This window comes from Oncorhynchus masou, chromosome 6 (genome assembly GCF_036934945.1).
Source record: "Oncorhynchus masou masou isolate Uvic2021 chromosome 6, UVic_Omas_1.1, whole genome shotgun sequence".
NCBI lineage: Eukaryota > Metazoa > Chordata > Actinopteri > Salmoniformes > Salmonidae > Oncorhynchus > Oncorhynchus masou.
In genome coordinates this window covers 59,099,536-59,116,816 of record NC_088217.1, presented here as the reverse complement: position 1 = coordinate 59,116,816, position 17,281 = coordinate 59,099,536, and the positions used below count along the sequence as shown (strand labels likewise).

The 17,281-nt window shown below is 39.8% G+C and overlaps 2 protein-coding genes across 10 annotated transcripts in view; both read left to right on the top strand.

Moving 5' to 3' along the window:
• The first annotated feature begins 2,159 nt into the window (after nt 1–2,159).
• nfs1 (NFS1 cysteine desulfurase) lies at nt 2,160–13,927 on the top strand. 2 transcript variants are annotated; one of them, XM_064969268.1, is made up of 13 exons: nt 2,160–2,494; nt 2,893–2,969; nt 3,139–3,255; nt 3,344–3,427; nt 3,662–3,814; nt 4,009–4,102; nt 4,204–4,338; nt 4,639–4,796; nt 5,136–5,241; nt 5,555–5,636; nt 12,139–12,222; nt 12,381–12,502; nt 12,876–13,927. In XM_064969268.1, exons 1-12 carry the CDS (start codon nt 2,401–2,403, stop codon nt 12,490–12,492), a joined length of 1,296 nt encoding a protein of 431 aa, XP_064825340.1. In that variant the 5' UTR covers nt 2,160–2,400; the 3' UTR covers nt 12,493–12,502; nt 12,876–13,927. The 2 variants fall into 2 exon arrangements, with proteins under 2 accessions (XP_064825340.1, XP_064825339.1); XM_064969267.1 differs by having other exon boundaries at nt 2,162–2,494; nt 12,413–12,502.
• Nucleotides 13,928–14,105: 178 nt separating this feature from the next.
• The window catches only part of rbm12 (RNA binding motif protein 12), a 45,834-nt gene continuing 42,658 nt past the window's right edge, over nt 14,106–17,281 (top strand). For 3 of the 8 annotated variants that reach the window (XR_010456059.1, XR_010456055.1, XR_010456057.1), the window contains exons 1-2: nt 14,108–14,223; nt 14,915–14,991. The gene's annotated coding sequence lies outside the window, so the exon portion shown is untranslated. Of the gene's footprint in view, nt 14,224–14,914; nt 14,992–17,281 lie in introns of all 8 variants that reach the window. The other 5 variants (XR_010456058.1, XR_010456056.1, XM_064969263.1 and 2 more) reach the window with 4 other exon arrangements.

Below are 17,281 nucleotides of genomic sequence, written 5' to 3'. Positions count from 1 at the left end.
AACTTCAGTTTATGAAAATAACTACCTAGCCAGCTACTAAACCCTTTTACCCAAGCTAACGTTATAAGCAGCCAACTTCAGTGGGGCTTGACCCTACCGGGTTATGTGTTATTCAGGTAGCAACAATAAGGATTAACCACAATAGTGGAATTGGCGGCTTGCCTTCAAAGTAAAAGTACCCCTTTGAATGTGACGCAAATGTTTCCCATTTATGGAATCAAATCAAATGTTACGGGTGCAAACCTTACCGTGATATGCTTACTGCAAGCCCAATACAGTTCAAGAATCAGAGTTAAGAAAATATTGACTAAATAAACTAAAGTAAATACATAAAAAAAGACAATAAAATAACAATAACAAGGCTATATACAGGGGTACCAGTACCGAGTCAATATGCGGGGGTACAGGTTAGTCGATGTAATTTATACATCTAGGTAGGGGTAAAGTGAATATGCATAGATAATAAACAGCGAGTAGCAGCAGTGTAAAAAAAAGGGGGGTGGGGGTCTTTAACAATTTTTAGGGCCTTCCTCTGACACCACCTGGCATAGAGGTCCTGGATGGCAGGAAGCTTGGCCCCAGTGATGTACTGGGCCGTACGCACTACCCTCTGTAGCGCCTTATGGTCAGATGCCAAGCAGTTGCCATACCAGGCAATGTTGCAACCTATCAGGATGCTCTCGATGTTGCAGCTGTATAACCTTTTGAGGATTTGGGGACACGTGCCAAATCTTTTCAGTCTCCTGAGGGGGGAAAGGTGTTGTCGTGCCCTCTTCACAACTGTCTTGGTGTGTTTGGACAATGATAGTTTGTTGGTGATGTGGACACCAAGGAACTTAACTCTCGACCCGCTCCACTATAGCCCCGCCGATGTGAATGGGAGCATCCTGCCATCCAGGACCTCTGTACCAGGCGGTGTCAGATGAAGGCCCTAAAAATTGTCACAGACTCCAGCCACCCTAGTCATAGACTGTTCTCTCTGCTACCGCACGACAAGCGGTACCGGAGTGCCAAGTCTAGGTCCAAGAGGCTTCTAAACAGCTTCTACCCCAAACCATAAAACTCCTGAACAGCTAATAAAATGGCTACCCAGACTATTTGCACCCCCCCTCCCTCCACCACGCTGCTGCTGCTGCTCTCTGTTATCATCTATGCATAGCCACTTTAATAACCCTAATTACACCGGTGCCCCTGTACCCGGTACCCCTGTATAGACCCACTATTGTTATTTACTGCTGCTCTTTAATTATTTGTTTTTCTTATCTATTTATTATTTGTTGTTGTATTTTCTGAAAACTGCATTGTCGGTTAAGGGCTTGTAAGTAAGCACTTCACTGTAAGATCTACTACACCTGTTGTATTCGGCGCATGTGACAAATACATTTTGATTTGTCTCGGGTTTCTGGCATATTGGTGTTGATGTGAGCCATGACGAGCCTTTCAAATCACTTCATGGCTACCGACCTCAGTGCTACTTGGCTGTAATCATTTAGGCAGGTTACCTTTCGCTTTCTTGGGCACAGGGACTATGGTGGTCTGTTTGAAACATGTTAGGGGTATTTTAGATTATGACACCTAGCTAGATAGTTAGCTAGTTAACTATAACTACTGAAACAGATTATGTCGTTTTGTTTTTGGGGAAGAACATTATTTGCAAACATCAGCTAGCTACCTTTTTTAAAATTCCCAGCACTCTCCCAGAGTTTGGGGAAGTGTGTCTGAGCTCAAGCGCAGCAAGTGAGTTAGACAAAATTTTACCAGCATCATAACAATCGTTATGAAATACGAGGGATTGTGTAATATCTACGTAAAAATGTTATGAACGTGTTAAATTATGTCACGTGCAGTCATATTCCGGTCTTGATTGGTTTGAAACGTCAAACAAGATTATTTGATGTGTATCTACCCCAAATGGCGTTCCATAGTATGGTAATGAGTATGAATCTGTGTTTACTCCTGCAAAAGTGTTTGCTTTTCATATAAAGGCTTTATCTATCTTCCCAATTAAAATACGAACATGCAGTCTATGGAAAAGAGATGTTGTATGTTTCTGGACGATGCACCCTGCTGCCTTGTTGACAACATGACCAAACGGTGCAGATTACTGTTCTATTTGAGAATGGCGCTCCTCCCTCGCCGCTTTTGCCCATAGACTCGGGTTAAATAGAACTCCCTCGCTGCCATTTTGACGGTTCCTCACATGATGACCGTGTCGACAAGGATTTGATGCGTCTTAATAATTAAACCAGCCTGTTATTCGAATACATTGTTATACCTGGGTCTCACAAAAGCAGGCAAACATAGATCTGCAAGCTTATTTTCCTCGCTGCGAATCCTGTTTGTCACTGGTGAAGGTTAGCTACAACTGTATAGCAAGGTTAGCAAAACATTACTGTGAAGATGATGAGGAAGACTGTTACGACGAAGCTTCTGGGATCCATGCGAGGGTTCCCAAGCCACCGAGTAAACTATGCCGTGAATGCTGTTGCGAGAGGTATTTTAGTTTATGCGGCTTTTTTACACAATGTTTTATTAGCTGCTTATCATCTAGCTAGCTCACGAGCTAATGATACTCATTCGATGACGCAGCAAGTTCGTTAGATAATGCCGTGTTTAAAATAACTGGGAATTTTGGAAATAAACGAGCTCCGACTGGGGAAAAAATCGATTTAAACGGTCATCCAACTCGGGAACTTTTTTGTCCGATTTCTCAGTTGTTTTGAACGTGGCATCCCAGCCGTAACCAGTTCTCCAACTTTTATGCCGTTACATCACATCCATGTGACAGTGTCTTTCTACCCTGAATGCATATAAGACGTTTTCTCACGAATTTCCAGATAAATGTGTATGCTTTCTGGACCCAAATGACACAATATTATGATGTTGTTACAGAATTGATCAAAAGTAGGGAACTGGAGAACGATGAGTTGCGACCTCTGTACATGGATTTTCAAGCAACAACACCAATGGTATGTGGCTCTTTATATAGCCTCCCCCACGATAATTATACCAAACTGGTGGCATGTCAAGTCTGTAAAACATTGCATTGAAGCGAATTAATAAGATCCAATGCCATCTTTGAGAACTGCCACCTGCACAGAATCTTCAACTCTGTATATTTTTATCTCATGACTCTAGGATCCAAGAGTTCTGGATGCAATGCTTCCCTATCAAGTTAATTATTATGGTAACCCTCACTCCAGAACACATGCATATGGCTGGGAAAGTGAAAGTGCAATGGAAAAAGCTAGAAAGGTAATTCATTTACAATTAATTGAGTAGCTATTGCATCATGTCATTCGATGATAAATCTAACATATCTTCATTTAATTTCTCCTTACAGCAAGTGGCAGACCTGATTGCTGCAGATCCTCGTGAGATCGTGTTCACAAGTGGTGCCACTGAATCCAATAATATGTCAATCAAAGTAAGTCTCCCTTTTACTGCTTTAGTAGTCAGATTAACAGCAAGGATTTGGGAGGGTCAACAATACATGCCAAGAATTGCCAGCTGATGGACAGATTAAGACATAAGAATGAGCTAAGGTCAATCAACTGTTCTGCTGTGTAATTTATTTGTAAATGAGGATACATGCTAACAATTAAGAGGAAAAGGAATTGAGTGGTTGTTTTTGTTTCTTCGTACAATGTATTCCTCCTAGGGTGTGGCTCGATTTTACAAATCCAAGAAGAAGCATGTGATCACCACTCAGACGGAGCATAAGTGTGTGCTGGACTCCTGTCGAGTCTTGGAGGCAGAGGGCTTTGACATAACCTATCTTCCCGTGAAGACTAATGGCTTGGTTGACCTACAGGCAAGCTCAATTGTTTGGTTGTTTTATCTAAATGTGGCAGATGTGCTGTTTTATACAGCCTCATTGTATGAATCCACTCCACAATCTGCTCTTGTACCAAGAATAAGATCAATTGTTAATGTATTTCTTCGATACGTTTGTATATCTTGAATATCTCACATGCTGATATAAAAATGTTGCTATTTTTTTTATAGCTACTGGAGGAAACAATTCGTCAAGACACAAGTTTGGTGTCTGTGATGACCGTGAACAATGAGATTGGTGTGAGGCAGCCTGTCGAAGACATAGGTAACCTTTTTAGCCTAAATAGATTCAGAAGTATATCCACTATGAAATTGAGACATTTCATTTTATCTTTATTAATCCGCTATTATTTTCACACACTCCAGGTCGAATCTGCCGGTCAAGGAACGTGTTCTTCCACACTGATGCAGCTCAAGCTGTGGGAAAAATCCCCATCAATGTATCTGACTGGAAGGTAGACCTGATGTCCATCAGCGGGCACAAAATATATGGTCCCAAAGGTACATTGTTGAATATCAGATACTATCACAGTGTTGGAGTTCAATTCCATTTTAATTTAGGAACAAAACTGAAATCCCTGTTTTCATCACTGAAAAGCAAGCAGAGAAAATGTAATTGATATGTCGGTTTACTTCCTGAATTGATATGGAATTGATCACAAGCCTGACTACTACATTGAGTGAACTCTTTTGTGTAGCCACATATTAAACTCCTATAATTGTTGGTGTTTATGTAAGAACTGTGGGAGCAATTAAGTGACTACAAATAATTACAAGTGAAATATGTTTATGATTTGACAGGGGTCGGGGCACTGTATGTGCGGCGCCGTCCCCGGGTTCGAATGGAGCCACTGCAGAATGGTGGAGGCCAGGAGAGGGGGCTTCGCTCAGGGACAGTGCCCACTCCTCTGGCTGTGGGACTGGGAGCAGCCTGTGATATAGCCCAGCAGGAGCTAGAGGTAGACAACTCCTTACTGCCTGAAACAAACTTACACAGGATGTTGTTCATCAATGCTTGCTTCTGTTTGTTTTTACTGTTTTCATTTTTTTTTATAGCTTGAGGTCAGAAGACATTGGGAAAAAAAGTCAGAATGTTGAGGCTTGCACAGCAAACTGATAATGTTATTTTATCTGACTAATCCCCACTGCTTTATATGAAAGGTTCCATCATATATTTTTTGCTGCATGTTGTGTTGATGGGTAAATGAGAAGTGTTTACTGTAGTTGTGAATTCTTTATAGTGAAAGAATAAGTTCACATATTATTTTTGTTGCTTATTGATCTTCTCTCCTTTCCAGTATGATCACAGCCGGGTGTCCCTGTTGGCAAACCGCCTTGTGCGCAAAATCATGTCAGAGATCCCTGATGTTGTGATGAATGGGGATCCGGAGCAAAGATACCCAGGTGAAGGGCAGAGCAAGGGATTTGTGGACAGAATAATAGACACAGGCATATAAGTGGGTGGAAGTGGAATTCATATTTTTCATAATAATCATTAGATGTAATCTGTTAAATAAATCACTTTATTCCTTATGAGTTAAATCAAGTACTGTGCTGTACATTATCATAATCACATTAGAGCAATAGCATTTTGCATATGCCTACAGATGAAGTGAAACACAATAGTTTGTGGATTGTACTTTAGTCAGTTGATGAATTGGTGAAGAATTCCTTCAATGTTGATGCTCTTATTAACTTGAATCTTTGCCTGACACAGGATGCATTAATTTGTCCTTTGCCTACGTGGAGGGAGAGAGTCTGTTGATGGCCCTGAAGGATGTCGCTCTATCATCCGGCAGGTCAGTAGCAAATAAAGAGCTATTAGATGCTTTTATTTATATACAGTACCAATCAAAAGTTTGGACACACCTACTCATTCGTGTTTTTCTTTATTATTTTTTTTTACAATTTTCTACATTGTAGAATAATAGTGAAGACATCAACACTATTAAATAACCCACATGGATCACCAAAAAAGTGTTAGATATAGTTGAGATTCTTCAAAGTAGCCACCCTTTGCCTTGATGACAGCTTTGCACACTCTTGGCATTTTCTCAACCAGCTTCATGAGGAAGCCGGAATGCATTTCGATTAACAGGTGTGCCTTGTTAATTTGTGGAATTCCTTTCCTTAATGCGTTTGAGCCAATCAGTTGTGTCGTGACAAGGTAGGGATGGTATAGGGATAGTCCTATTTGGTAAAATACCAAGTCCATATTATGGCAAGAACAGCTCAAATAAGCAAAGAGAAACGACAGCCCATCATTACTTCAACACATGAAGGTCAGTCAATCTGGAAAATGTATCCTGCAGAGGATAGGTTCATTAGAGTTACCAGCCTCTGAAATTGCAGCCCAAATAAATGCTTCAGAGTTCAAGTAACAGACACATCTCAACATCAACTGTTCACGCAGTTGACTGCGTGAATCAGGCCTTCATGGTCGAATTGCTTCAAATAAATCACTACTAAAGGACAACAATAATAAGAAGAGAGTTGCTTGGGCCAAGAATACATGAGCAATGGACATCAGATAGGTGGAAATCCAAGTTGGAGTCCAAGTTTGAGATTTTTGGTTCCAACCACCGTGTCTTTGTGAGATGCAGAGTAGGTGAACGGATGATCTCCGCATGTGTGGTTCCCACCATGAAGCATGGAGGAGGAGGTATGGTGACACATAACCAGCATGACTACCACAACATTCTGCAGTTATACGCCATCTCATCTGGTTTGCGCTTAGTGGGACTATCAATTTGTTTTTTATATATAGAATTGTTTTTTTATATATAAATAATATTGCACACAGACTTTAAGTCGGAAGTTTACATACACTTAGGTTGGAGTCATTAACTCGTTTTTCAACCACTCCACAAATTTCTTGTTAACAAACTAGTTTTAGCAAGTCGGTTTGGACATCTACTTTGTGCATGACACAAGTCATTTTTCCAACAATTGTTTACAGATGGATTATTTCACTTATAATTCACTGTATCACAATTCCAGTGGGTCAGAAGTTTACATACTCTAAGTTGACTGTGCCTTTAAACAGCTTGGAAAATTCCAGAATTGTCATGGCACTAGAAGCGTCTGATAAGCTAATTTACCTAATTTTAGTCAATTGGAGATGTACCTGTGGATGTATTTCAAGGCCTAACTTCAAACTCAGTGCCTATTTATAAACACCATGGGACCACGCAGCCGTCATACCACTCAGGAAGGAGACGCGTTCTGTCTCCTAGAGATGAATGTACTTTGGTGTGAAAAGTGCAAATCAATCCCAGAACAAATGCAAAGGACCTTGTGAAGATGCTGGAGGAAACAGGTACAAAAGAATCTATATCAACAGTAAAACGAGTCCTATATCGACATAACCTTAAAGGCCACTCAGCAAGGAAGAAGCCACTGCTCAAAACCGCCACAACAAAGCCAGACTAGGGTTTGCAACTGCACATGGGGACAAAGATCGTACTTTTTGGAGAAATGTCCTCTGGTCTGATGAAACAAAAATAGAACTGTTTGGCCATAATGACCATGGTTATGTTTGGAGGAAAAAGGGTGATGCTTGCAAGCCAAAGAACACCATTCCAACCATGAAACATGGGGGTGGCAGCATCATGTTTCTTCGGGTGCTTTGCTGCAGGAGGGACTGGTGCACTTCACAAAATAGATGAATTCACCAGGAAGGAAAATTATGTGGATATATCTCAAGACATCAGTCAGGAAGTTAAAGCTTGGTCGTAAAATGGGTCTTCCAAATTAACAATGACCCCAAGCATACTTCCAAAGTTGTGACAAATTGGCTTAAGGATGACAAAGTCAAGGTATTGGAGTGGCCATCACAAAGCCCTGACCTCAATACTATAGACAATTTGTGGCCAGAACTGAAAAGCGTGTGCGAGCAAGGTGGCCTACAAATCTGAATCCGTTACACCAGCTCTGTCAGGAGGAATGGGCCAAAATTCACCCATCTTATTGTGGGATGCTTGTGTGTGTGTGTGTGCTCCTACACGTACATATATTTATTAATTCGAGATTTAAACGGTATGAGAAGTTCATATCACGATTAGTGACCAAAATTATCACAGTTATCAGTATTATCGCGATATTATTAAAATGTGCTGGAATTGTTCAAAATGTACTGATACACACACTGAAATCATTTTAACAAGTTATATTGAAAGCCAAAAAAACAACAAATAAAATTAGCAGCACTATGCACTTTGTGCATGAACATTAAAGATGACACCATGTGGTCATGAGTTAAGTTTCCCTAGTGCAATCAAATTTGCATATAAAAGAAACAAGTAAAGCAATGTGCAAGTAAGAACAATACAACTATGTAAACAAATCCAATGTGCATGTGTTGACATTAAAATAACACTATGTAAACAAATCAAATGAACAGCACTGATTGTATGTCCGTTCTCTCCTTCATAAAGAAATCATGAAGTAACCAAAAAAGTGTTGAACATATCCAAATATTTTGAGATGCTTCAAAGTAGCCACCCTTTGCCTCGATGACAGTTTTGCACACTCTTGGTCTTCTCTCAACCAGCTTCACTTGGAATGCTTTTCCAACAGTCTTGGAGGTCCCACATATGCTGAGCACTTTCTGGCTGCTTTTCTTTCACTCTGGTCGAACTCATCCCAAACCATCTCAATTGGGTTGAGGTTGGGTGATTGTGGATGCCAGGTCATCTCATGCAGCACTCCATCACTCTCCTCCTTGGTAAAAATAGTCCTTACCCAGCCTGGAGGTGTGTTGGGTAACTTTTCCTGTTGGAAAAACAAACGATAGGCCCACTAAGCACAAACCAGATGAGATGGTGTATCGCTGCATAATGCGGTGGTAGCCCTGCAGGTTGTGTTCCTTGAATTACAAATAAATCACTGACCGTGTCACCAGCAAAGTGCCATCACACAACCTCCTCCATGCTTCACGGTGGGAACCACACTTCCGGAGATAATCCGTTCACCTACTCTGCATCTCACAAAGACATGGCGTTTGGAACAGAACATCTCAAATTTGGACTCAGGCCATAGGACAGATTTCCACCAGTTTAATGTCCATTGCTCATGTTTCTTGGCCCCATCAAGTCTCTTCTTCTTATTGGTGTCCTTTTAGTGGTTTCTTTGCAGCAATTCGACCATGAAGGCCTGATACATGCAGTCTTCTCTGAACAGTTGATGTTGTGATGTCTGTTACTTGAACTCTTAAGCATTTATTTTGGCTGCAATTTGGCTGGTAACTCTAAATGAACTTATCCTCTGCAGCAGAGGTAAATCTGGGTCTTCCTTTACTGCGGCGGTCCTCATGAGCCAGTTTCATAACGCTTGATGGTTTTTGCAACTGCACTTGAAGAACTTTCAAAGTTCTTGAAATGAATTTGACTAACCTTCAAGTCTTAAAGTAGTGATTGTTGACGGTTGTTTCTCTTTGCTTATTTGAGCTGTTCTTGCCATAATATGGACTTGGTCTTTTACCAGATAGCCCTATCCTCTATATATCACAACTGATTGGCTCAAATGCATGAAAGAAATTCCACAAATGAACTTTTTGCAAGGCAAACCTGTTAATTGAAATGCATTACAGGTGACTGGTTCATGAAGCTGGTTGAGAGAATGTCAAGAGTATGCAAAGGGTGGCTACTTTAAAGAATCTCAAATATATTTTGATTTATTTAACACTTTCTTGGTTGTTACATGTGTTATTTCATCGTTTTGAGGTCTTCACTATTATTTTACAATGTAGAAAATAGTAAAAATAAAGAAATCATGGAGTGAGTAGGTGTTCAAACTTTTGACCGGCACTGTGTATGTACACGCTCCCGTTCAAAAGTTTGAGGTCACATGTCCTTGTTTTTGAAAGAAAAGCACTTTGTCCATTTTAACAACAAAAAAATTGATCAGAAATACAGTGTAGACATTGTTAATGTTGTAAATGATTTGTAGCTGGAAATGGCTGATTTAATTTATTTTAATGGAATATCTACATGGGCGTACCATTATCAGCAACCATCACTCCTGTATTCCAATGTCATGTTGTGTTAGCTAATTCAAGTTTATCATTTTAAAAAGCTATTTGATCATTAGAAAACCCTTTTGCAATAACGATAGCACAGCTGAAAACTGTCTAATTTAAAGAAGCAATAAAACTGGCCTTCTTTAGATTACTTCAGTATCTGGAGCATCAGCATTTGGGCATTCGATTACAGCTCAAAATGGCCAGAAACAAAGACTTTCTTCTGAAAAACTTAACCTGTCTATTCTTGTTCTGAGAAATGTAGGCCATTCCATGTGAGAAATTGCCAAGAAACTGAAGATCTCATACAACTCTTAAATAGTACCCGCAAAACACCAGTCTCAATGTCAACAGTGAAGACGTCCTGGTAAACCGTCAGGCCCTGCGGCCTTGTGAATGTTGACCTGTTTAAGGGTCTTACTCATATCGACTGAGGAGAGCGTGATCTGTCTTCAGAACAGCTGGTATTCATGCATGTGTCAGTGTTATTTGCCTCGAAGCGAGCGTAGATGTAGTTTAGCTTGTCTGGTAGGCTCGTGTCACTGGCCAGCTCTCGGCTGTGCTTCCCTTTTGTAGTCTAATGGTTTACAAGCCTTGCCAAAGCCGATGGAGTACGATTCGATCTTAGTCCTGTATTGACACTTTGCCTGTTTGATGGTTCGTCGGACTAAAGACTAATGTGGTGTTCTCCTCAATGCCATTCGAGGAATCCCAGAACATATTTCAGTCTGTGCCAGAAAAACAGTCCTGTAGTTTAGCATCTGCTTCATCTGACCACTTTTATTGACCAAGTCACTGGTGCTTCCTGCTTTAATTTTTGCTTGTAAGCAGGAATCAGGAGGATAGAATTATAGTTAGGTTTGCCAAATGGAGGGTGAGGGAGAGCTTTGTATGCGTCTCTATATGTGGAGTAAAGGTGTTCGAGAGGTTGTTATTTTTTTCTCTCTTGGTTGCACATTTAACATGCTGATTTGAAATTTGGTAAAACGGATTTAAGTTTCCCTGCATTAAAGTCCCCAGCTACTAGGAGCACCTCTTCTGGGTGAGCGTTTTCCTGTTTGCTTATGGCGGAATACAGCTCATTCAATGCTGTCTTTGTGCAAGCCTCTGACTGTGGTGGTATGTTAACAGCAACGAAAAATACAAAAACTTTAAGTAGTTAGTGTGGTGTACAGCTTATCATGAGATACTATCTCTGGCGAGTAATAGCTCAAGAATTCCTTATAGTCCGCTGGCCTTTGTTTTACAGCTGTTCTGTCCTGCTGGTGCAGAGTATAACCTGCCAGCGGTATGTTGATAGTCTCGTCGTTCGGCCATGACTCTGTGAAGCATAAGATATTACAGTTGAATGTCCCATTGGTAGTTTAATCTTCCTCGTAAGTCATCTAGTTTATTGTCTGAAGATTACACGTTTTCTAGCAGAATGGAAGGAAGTGGGGGTTTATTAGATCGCCTACGGGTTCTCAGAAGACAGCCCTCCATCCGGACCCTTTTTCTCTGCCTCCTCTTCACGCAAATCCCTGGGATCTGGGCCTGTTCCTGAGAAAGCAGTAAATCATTCGTGTCTGCCTTCTCAAAGGAAAAAAATGATTCTGCCAATCCGTGGTGAGTCATCACAGTCCTGATGTCCAGAAGTTATTTTTGGTCATAAGACACGGTAGCAGCAACATTATGTACAAAATAATTTAAAAAATAAGTCAAACAATGCAAATAAACAAACAAAAAACTATCGGTTGTGGGCCCATAAAACGTCTGCCTTCTTCTCCGGCGCTATCTTGCCTCAGCGTTGTACGAGCTCTTCAGTTTCTTGGTAATTTCTCAACAAGAACAGCGCCTGTAATCGAACACACAAATGCTGATGCTCCAGATACTCAACTAGTCTTAAGAAGGCCAATTTTTATTGCTTCTTTAATAAGCACAACAGTTTTCAGCTGTGCTAACATAATTGCAAGAGTTTTCTATAATGAGCCTTTTAAAATTATTAACTTGGATTAGCTAACACAACGTGCCATTGGAACAATGGAGTGATGGTTGCTGATCATGGGCCACTGTATGCATATGTAGATATTCCATAAATCTGCAGTTTTCAGCTACAATAGTAATTTACAAAATTAATGTCTACACTGTATTTCTGATCAATATTGTGTTATTTTATGTTATAAAATTGCCTTTCAAAAACAAGGACATTTCTAAATGACCCCAAACTTTTGAACAGTAGTGTATATCAAATGGATTAACAGCTATTAAGTTGGATCCAAATAAATACTGTGATCTTCCTGCAGTGCCTGCACTTCTGCTTCATTGGAGCCTTCATATGTCTTGAGAGCTATTGGAACAGATGAGGACCTGGCCCACTCCTCAATCAGGTGAGTAACGGTTAGGAACACAACTCAAGGAAGCTCAAATGGATGGTCATGGGATTTGAAAGATTTAAATGTTTATTTTTATCATTCCTAATTACAAAAGAGCAGGGTCAAGAATAACATGTTGCAGCTGAATGGTATTATTTTGGTGTTTTACCTAGTCGGTTTTTGTTGTTACTCCAAATACCTGAAGATTTGGAATCGGACGATTTAGCACGGAGGCAGAAGTGGACTATACAGCGGACAAGTGCATTCAGCAGGTCAAACGCCTGAGAGAGATGAGGTGAGTGGAATAGCATGCATACAGTGGTTTACCAGACACAGATTAAGACCAGTCCTGGACTACAAATCAAGATTAATGGACATTCTCCATTGAACGTGCTTTTTTTTTTTTTTTTTTTTTTTTTTTTTTTTTTGTCCAGGCTTAATCTGTGTCTAATCTGCATCTAGGAAAATATCTAGGAAAAGCAAAATGTACATGCTAAATGTCACTTAACTAGGAATTTACTGGTGGAAAGAGATTGTAATATTTTTTTGTACACAATAGTGTTAATGATCTAATGAAATACTTTGTAATAAATAGCCTTTTAATTTGCAATATTATCAATGCACTCATAGGTTAATGTATTCATTGTTGTCCAACTTTTTCTCTTCAGCCCCTTGTGGGAGATGGTGCAAGAAGGAATCGATCTGAAGAGCATCAAATGGACGCAGCACTAAAGAAAGCCTTCAGGAAACATACCTAAGAGCATTGTGAATACTAAGCTTGTTTAGTTTGCTGCATACTATGCCACTCCTGTGATGAGTGGAAATTATTTCTTACTGTCAAGAAACACGCACAACTTCCTGACTTACTTTAGTGTAGGCTTATGACTAGATTTTGTATTGGTAGACCTGAATAATTTGTTCCTTTTGTATTTGACAAAGTATTATTATTATTGATGCATATATTGTGCTCTTAAGTAGTTAAAGTTTGTTCATACGCACATCCTTAAAAATGTAGATGCTGGGCTAATAAAGAAACCTTGTAAAGAACAAAGTCCCTTAAAGCATTTAATTGGGAGCATAAATTTGTGTGCATATCTTCTTGTTCTTTACAAGTGCTCTTAACATAATTTATCAGCTGCTTTGACCATGGGATTCCATGACTGAGAGCAAGTTACAGAATGGTTTATTCATGTAGCATGTGCAACATTCCATTTAGTTCATGGATAAGTAATTATATGTTGACAGCATGCTAACAAGGTTAAAGTACAGGTTTCATGTCACTAAAGGAGGAAATTGATAAAATATTGCCCTCTTAATGTGTGAAATTTAATGCCAATCTAGTAGGTTAATAGTCTTCCAAACATGGAAATTCTCCCCTGTTGGTTTGTATACAGTCTCTGGCAAAATGTGTATTGTTTGTATGAATCTTGCATGTTGCCATTTAACCTGATTTGAAAATGTATTGTGAGGGAAGTATGCAAACCCATTTACATGGCCAGCTGTTTTATGACATCAGTATAATCTACCACCACCGTGACTGAACATTTACAGTGCTTGTTGTTTCTGTTTGTACATGCAGCAGATGGCACAGCAGACTCATTACTCTTCCCAAAATGTCTTTCCATAATGTCCAACAGCAATCTAATCTCACATAATACATACATGCATATGTTTGTAGCTAGCACTCCAATAAAATAAAATAAAATTTGATTCGGCCAGACCCTGAATTATGTTAGTATTTTATGTAGTTGGTCGATTGGTTCTTAAATTGTTCTCCACGTGCTCTGATTGAATTATAGTATATTGAGGTCGTACAGCATTTTGACACATATCAAATGTTCTAAAACATGTTTGAGTCCAGTAGATGGCGTCATATCATGGGAGCTGAGGAGTTCTACGTCACCGCTCGAGTTCGTCGCGACCGACATTTTACTACCAGCTACAAGAAGAGAGAAGAGCACGGAATGGAGAGAACGCTACACAAAATAAAATAAAGATCTTTTAACAGATATTTCGGTAAGGACAAAAGAGAAACAGCAAACAAATGCCACTAATGTTGAAATGGTTATCCATCAGTGAAATATAATCCTGCAGACATGCGGGGACTATAGCGAGAATGAATGGTTAGCTAGCTAACAGCGTTTTTTATCGGCATTTTAGATGGTTGGCCTGCCCAAATGGGGTAGCTAGCTATGTTTTTAGCAAACAGGCTATATATAATGTTAACTACCACTCTGATCCTAGCCATGGTTTAAGTTTAGAACGGTTGTGGAGAAACATTTAGGTTCGCTGTTCTGTCTTGTTTTGGTTGTTTAGCTAGCTAGCTACTGTGATGTTACTAATCTGAAGTACAATTGTTCTGTTTTTAGCAAATGTTGCTGCTAGTAACTACCAATCTTGTTTGGCCCAACTTCCCATAAATATATTATGGCTCAGTTAATCGTTAGAACCATTGAATGGTTCTAACTATGATCTTAGCCGTAATATACCTTTGGGAAACCAGGCCCTGGTTAATTAACTAGCTAGCTTCTATAAAGCATTTTTGCCACCAGCGCCATCTTGACTGTGCTCTTTTACATGAATCACACTAGCTATCTAGCATGACGCTTTTCCTCAAGTACATATCAGTGGTGTACATCCAACTGGACAATAATGGCTACAATGATTAAACAATACTGGATGTAATTTGTATGCGGTTTTCCTGTAGTTTTGCAGAATTTGCTGTCTACCTGCAGCCCTTGGCAACTGCTTTTGTACTCTGACGGACTGAGCTTTTAGCTAACGGTACGTTACTGGCGAATGTGTTTTACAATGAAGTCTTGCAGCGTTGTTCATGTTGACAGCGTTTTTGTGCACATACAATTTCATTGCTGCTATTTCATTAATTTACCTGTGTGTGCTATTTGTCCTGTGTAGAGATTGGGGAACAACAAGCATGAATAGGGCAGCCCAGGTCCCTCTTCAATGTAAGAGGTTTTAACGTCAACTCTAATGCGTCCTTTGGAGACCTCAAGTCTGGGTTGTTGTCTACCACTTATTTGTATGGGCAATAACCTTGATGTGTAATTGTTACGTACACAGGCTCTTCTAGGCCAAGTTAACATCAAGATGGAATACAGATAGAAACATACTGGTATGTGGATCATCTGAATCAATATGTATCCCTCCAGTTACCTGAAGAATAGGCTAACATTTTGAAATTATTTCATTTGAATGGCAAGACTAGAAGAAAACCCACATGCAGGTCGTGACATTCAGATACATTTGCCAATGGCACACTGGGCCAGTACCAAGTGAAAACGACTGGCCCGAACGAGAAATTAACTTGCCCAGGCCACGTTCACAGGAAAGCAGGTTATGAACCAGAATTGCAATCATGGGATTTTTCATGTTTAATTTACAGTCCATTTTTTTCTAAAAATGAATCCAAACAACTGTTTAGAAAATAAAAATACACCCTCCTGAGCTCAATAACATATTGATCAACAGTAATATATTTAGGTGCCTGTACATGGTCCATATTGCAGGCTGGTGTGCCATTTTAGCAATGAGCATTATCACATGTAAGGGAATATTACATTTTAAAACAGTTTTCAGCATGGTGGCCACATGGCTGAAGCATGGGGATGCTCATCTGCATTTACCCCGATCATTAGCTAGATGTCAGACTCTAAATATGATCTAGTTTAATATCCTAAAATACCACTAGCCCAATACAATCATGTGATTTTTACAGTGTTTAAATAGTGTAATTGTGTGAATTTTACATTCTAGGCCTACTGTTTACACACTAATGACCATGACGCGCTTCCTGCTGTTACTTTTTTTGTCATGCCAGACACTCGGATTGTAAAACGCTGCAATTGTGCAAAAATTGGAGTTGCGAAATAAAACTGTATGGGAAAGCTGGAATCCTGCTCTTTTCAATAATTGCCATCTAAATGGTATTTTCTCTAGATTGCATTTAGGAATGTTACACAGTGACTGGGTTTATTCGAACACGTTTCTTTCCATTCAGCAATCGGCTGTATGAGGAGCTGCACGCTCTTGCCACCCGACAGTGGATATTCCGCGGATGTACGACAGCTCATTAACAGCTTCTGTAGATTTGATCTGGTTTTTAAACAATTCTATAGACTACAGAGCGCAGCATTAGAAAATATATTATTATTTATTTCCTGTTTTTTATTTTACCAACAAGTGATTGTGTAAATCATTTTCATGTTTTGACAATCAGGTGGCTACATAGTATATGACTAGGCCTACGAAAACCTTTCTTTGTTAATAAAGACATTGCTCTGTAGGATGTATGATATGAAAAATGGCTGGTGGAGGACTTTTTTATTATGGAATGTGTGTGCCGTTGTTCAACTCTGCAGGTCTGGAGCGAGTATCCAGGCCGTACTAAGGCGGGGCTCACTCAACGGAGAGGGAAGGCTTTGACATTCTTGCCTCCGCTTAGAAACCGTATGCTGATTGATAACAAGTGTGAAGTGTCACATAGGGAAGATTAAATAGACCCCATTATTTTCTGTTTTGTAGTGTGTAAATGTACTGGCCCAAACGGGCCATATGAAAGCTTGATTAACTGGCCCGGTGAGCTCGGCAGATGTTTCTGGGCCAGCCGACAGCCCTGAATGTCGAACCCTGCCATATGGCAGGATATGCACCGGTGTGCTGACTGAAGTCCTACTTGAATAGATTGTTATAGCTTATCTTTTGATCTCCATGGTCATAACATTTTCCAAAAAACGATACTTCCTTTTTCTCGAGTTGGAAGGCACTGTTGTCTTGACTTGTGTTTCCAGCAGCGGTGGAACTCCCATAATGAGAGAATATTGACTCCCCCCAAAATGGTAGCATATGCATAGATGGGTTATTTTATGGTGCAACAACCTTTACTTGGCAATACTTCCTTAAATATTAAACGCAGCTAATATTAATCTGTTGCTAATATGGCATGTGCGTTGAAGTGAACTTTCTCTCTTCAAGCTTATTTCTAGCTTTATTATTGTTGCAAATGATTTCACATTTTGTCATCCGAAGTGTTATATTCTGCTTTGTCATGTTGAAG